The sequence below is a fragment of the Trichechus manatus genome, unplaced genomic scaffold (genome assembly GCF_000243295.1).
Source record: "Trichechus manatus latirostris isolate Lorelei unplaced genomic scaffold, TriManLat1.0 scaffold00090, whole genome shotgun sequence".
In the NCBI taxonomy this organism is placed as follows: Eukaryota; Metazoa; Chordata; class Mammalia; order Sirenia; family Trichechidae; genus Trichechus; species Trichechus manatus.
Genome location: NW_004444026.1, coordinates 3,840,398 through 3,845,228, shown reverse-complemented (window position 1 = coordinate 3,845,228; position 4,831 = coordinate 3,840,398). Strand labels below are relative to the sequence as shown.

At 35.0% G+C, this 4,831-nt stretch overlaps 1 protein-coding gene across 1 annotated transcript in view; it reads right to left on the bottom strand.

Annotated features, from left to right (window-relative positions):
• HGSNAT (heparan-alpha-glucosaminide N-acetyltransferase) overlaps positions 1 to 4,831 on the bottom strand; it is a 45,789-nt gene that overhangs the window by 23,723 nt on the left and 17,235 nt on the right. The window contains exons 5-6 of the mRNA XM_023736697.1: positions 3,206 to 3,275; positions 16 to 85 (exon numbers count right to left, since the gene is read on the bottom strand). Coding sequence (XP_023592465.1) covers positions 16 to 85; positions 3,206 to 3,275 — 140 coding nt within the window. The remainder of the gene's footprint in view (positions 1 to 15; positions 86 to 3,205; positions 3,276 to 4,831) is intronic.

The window sequence follows — 4,831 nt, the reverse complement described above, 5'->3', positions numbered from 1 at the left end:
ATTCTAATAACTCACAGAATTGATGAGGCGATCAGTTTCTCGAGAGTTTATCGCTTTAGAAATCCAATTATTAAAGTCTTGCAAACTGTAAATAAATAAAAGGATCCATTATTTTCTTTGTCAGAATTTTCAAAATGATTGGATAGCATATTGAAATCCATTTAAAATTCATATTCTATACAAGTCAAAGAATTAAACATTTTAAAAAGTTTTTTTTCACAAAATCAAAACAGAAATCAAAGTTTATAGGAGTCATAGTTACAAATGATTGACCCTTGTGGCAGTTTTGTCATCAGTAAAATAGGAATAATGACAGAGCCCTCATTAAAGAGCTGTCCTGTCCTGAAGGTTAAAGGAGATCATTATTCTCTGTGGTTGGGATTCTTATTAATAACATTATGAACATTAAAATAGCAAAAAACTGGAAACCACCAAAATGCCCTCGATACAGGGATGACTAAACTAACGTGTGACATACACACAGATGAAACAGCTGGTAAAAATAAGAACGTGGGCTCTGTCCACACAAAGCAATATGAATATAAACTATTAAACACAAAAAGCAAAACCCAATACCCATTCTCTATTATAACTAATTAAAATACATGTATATGCATACTGAGAAAGTTGGAAAGTAACTCTGGAGTGATTCAAATTGTTAATGTAATACTTACTGGGCTCTTTTTTCTATCTGATTGCATTAGTAAAACAGACATCCAGAGGATATTGAACTGATTCACATGATAACAAAGGATAAATATATTAACTGGGTTTTCTTTAAAATGAGATTTCTACTGGAAAAAAAATCTTTCAAAAATGATATATTAGCCTTGCGAAAACAAAACTACCCATATGTATTGCGTAAATTTTGTCACATTTGAATTATACAGTGCATAGAATTTTTTTTTCCTTTTCCCTTTTGTTTTTTTCCCCTTGTCATAGAAAGTTTCAAACATATACAGAAGTACAGAAACTAGCATAAGAACCTCCATGGACCCATCACTCAGCTCCAACAAGTGTTTACACATGGCCCATCTTATTTCATCTACACTTCCACCTACCATCCCTCACCTCTGCCTTGGATTGGTAATTTTAAAGAAAACCCCAAACATCATATTGTTTATCCATACATACTTCAGTAGGTATGTCTAAAAGATAAATTCTTTTTATTTTTACATATAACCACAATATTACTACATTTAAAAATATTAACAATAATTCCTTGTATCATCAAATAGCTAGCAAGTTCCCCCCCAGTCTCATAAATTTTTTTTTACAGTTGAATTGCTCAAATCAGTACGATCCACACGTCCAATGCATATATTTCTCATTTCTTCTCTTTTTTTGCCCCCCACAACTCAGCTCCTATTCTAGTTTATACAGCATTGATATTATCATCATCACATGAAAAACATTAAAATAGAGACATTCTGAGGAAGGGTAAAAAGGAGTTAAGATATTTAAAAAAAAAAACAAAAAACGTTAATTCTCTTATACATACTTGTTCCCCTAGTGAAAAGGAGAAAGATGCTTTATTCTTACTATAGATTCAGATTCTTTTCTGGTTCAGTCTAACCTGAACTTCCCTGGACTTTCATGGGTGTGACGGAAAGTGAAGGGACAAGGAACAAGGGACTCTGGCTTTGCCAATAATAGCATTCTGCCCACAGGCTGCAAGGCTGAATCACGTGCAGAGAGGAGTTTCAATTCCACAGTAGGGTAAGATGGAATTTCTTTTTGCAAGTGCTTGATGGTTGCTATCAATTACTTTTTAAAAAGTAATGTAACTAATCCATTCATATTAAAAGCACCAAATGAAAACATCCTAATAAACTTGAATATCATTTGCATGTTATCAAAAGATTGACAAGATAACACCTTAATTTAAAGAAATGAAACTCCTCTGCTAGAATTACTTTTTGTCCCTAAAAAGCAATTGAGTTAAATGCCTGCTCTAAGCAGCCAGTAGTTCTTCTATACTATACGCAGGCAGGTTTCTCATACTTGGAACCTAATTCTAGGTACAGTGTCAGAGTGCATAAACTCCCCAGGTTTCAGGGTTTCCCCCAGCTAGCCGACTTAAAGGCTAGGTTTTTGCTGTTTTTCAATTTGGATACAACTCATCAATAAAATCTTGTCATCCTTCCTGAGAACCTAACATATAGCATATGAAAATTCAAACAATCTTATTCCTTTTAAAACAGGAAAGAACTTTCCTTTGAAAGGTGATGAAATCAGGCCTGGACCTATTTTACTTCCTTTTTCTTTCTTTTCTAGTCTACTGATTGCTCTCAGCAAAAGCACTGTTAAGCAGGCAGAGGACAACGGAATCCCTCTCCAGAGCTGGAAGCTGGCCTAGGGGGCCCTCTGAGCTTAGAACCAGGGAAGAGGAAGGGAATTCAGTGTGGCAAGTTCCTCCTCAATTATCACAGACCACTTCCAAAGAGATCAGAGATTTTTTTCGTGAAAAAATTATTTCTCAAGCATTTTCTTCTACCTTTTCAGCCATGTGGGAGGACTGAAGGCAAAATCCATCAGAACTAGGTTATCAATACCCTGAAGTCAGGGGCCATGTCTTATTCTGTACTGAATCCCCAATACCTAGGACTGGACTAGCATGGTGGACACATGATACATGTTCATCTAACATTTTGATCAACAACCGAATCGACAGATCTTGATCAAAAGGAATAAAAATGTGGAACAGAACTTCAAATTCTTATTGGAAACCAGACTTACTGGATACATTGAGACTGGAGGAACCCCAAATCTGTTGCCTGGAAACAACTTTTAAACCTTGAACTGAAACTAGCCCATGAAGTCATCTTTAAACTACAACAATTTACCTTCTTTAATAAAGAAAGTTTCCCTTGGGCATGGTGCTCTTTTAAAGAATTAGCTATATGAGATCAAATGGACAACAGTAACTATAAAATACAGATGAGAACTTTAAGGGGCACAGAGTCTAAATCAACAGTGGTGAAATAACATGGGCAGAGACAGGGGGAATGGTGACACAATGTATGTAACCTCTGTCAATGAACTATACATGCAAAAATTGCTTTCTTGTATTTATTTTCACTGAAAATAAATTAATAATAAAAAATATTCATTTAATCAAGAAATAATGGTCATTTGAAGGGTCAAAACTAGCCTTTCTGAGTATATTATTTCTATGTTCTACTTCCCCCTAACTTCAGCTTACCTCAGTAAGAGCCTTAGAAAGGATATCACAATGATGAGCACTAGACCAATAAGGAATGCAATACTCACAGCTATAAAAGGAAAGATAACAACATCACCAAAAATGTCATCATTAAACTTGTCACATCATTACATTTAATCTATAAATGAAAACAGGCAAGAGACAATCTCTATATTCTTATGCTATGTTTCCTATCAACAACTTAGAATGTTCTTCATGAGGGGAGTACTAATTTTCATTATGAAAAATATTAAACAAACACAAAAGTAGAGAGAATTATATAATAAACCTGCATATACCCATCACTTAGATTTTAAAATTATCAAGATTTTGTCACTCTTGCTTTATTTTTTGGCTGAAGTATTTTAAAGCAACGCCCAGGCATCAGGTCATTCCGTCCCTACATGAATCCCTAAAGCATATGTAACTCTTAAAATCAGTATCATGTGCCTCCTGATATGATGCACTAAGAAAGGCATGACATCACTTCTGCAGAATTCATATCAAAAATGGATAACCTCTACCTACTCATGAGAAAACATCAGGTCAATGCAAATTAAGGGACAGTCTACAAATTTAACCAGCCAGTACACTTCACAAGTGTCAACATTTACACTAAAGCAAAGAGGAAAAGATAAGGGGGCAGGGAAACTAGAGTACTGGAAACGGAACAACCAGAACACAATTAAAGAGAATGTTGACACAATGTGGAAAATGTAACTAATGTCACTGAATAATCTGTATGAAAAATTTTCAAATGCGAACCTAATTTTCTAAAAAAGAAAATTATTTAAAAACAAAGTGTCAAGGTCATGAAAGACAAGGAAAGACCGAAGAACTGTGCTAGAATGGAGGAGATTAAGGAGACATGACAAGGCCATGTAATGAGAAATTCTAGATCGGATACCAGACCAGAAAAAGGGCATTATAAGGGACAATCACAATCGAAGAAATTTGAGTAAGTCTGTAACCTAGTGGATAGTATTAAATCAATGTTAAATGTGTGGTTTCAAGGACTGTGATTATTACAATGGGGGATAATTGAACTATGGTTATATAGTTTAGACATTTAGGGGTGAAAGGTATATGGGAACTCTTTTTGTATAACTTTTCTGTAAGTCCAAATAGTTTGGAAAACTATTTCTAAATAAAAAGGTTTTTTTTAATGGACTTTCGTTTTATAACCACAATGTTATATAAAATGTATAATTCCCTGGTAAGCATATAACAGGGTTCATATTTAAATTTTCTTGGTATCTCAAAAACGTTTTTTTTCTCTTTTTATTGTACTTTAGGGGAAGGTTGACAGAACAAATAGTTTCTTGTTAAACAATTAGTACACCTACTGTTTTATGACAATCGTTAATAACCCCACAACATGTCAACACTGTCCCTTCTTAACCCTGGGTTCCCTATTACCAGCTTTCCTGTCTCCTCCTGCTTTCTAGTCCTTGTTCCTGGACTGTTGTGCCCCACTAGTCTCGTTTTGTTTTATGGGGCTGTCTAATCTTTGGCTGGATGGTGAACCTTGAGAGTGACTTCACTACTGAGCTAAAAGGGTGTCCGGGGGCCATACTCTCGGGGTTTCTCCACTCTCTGTCAGGCCAGTAAGTCTGGTCTTTTTTT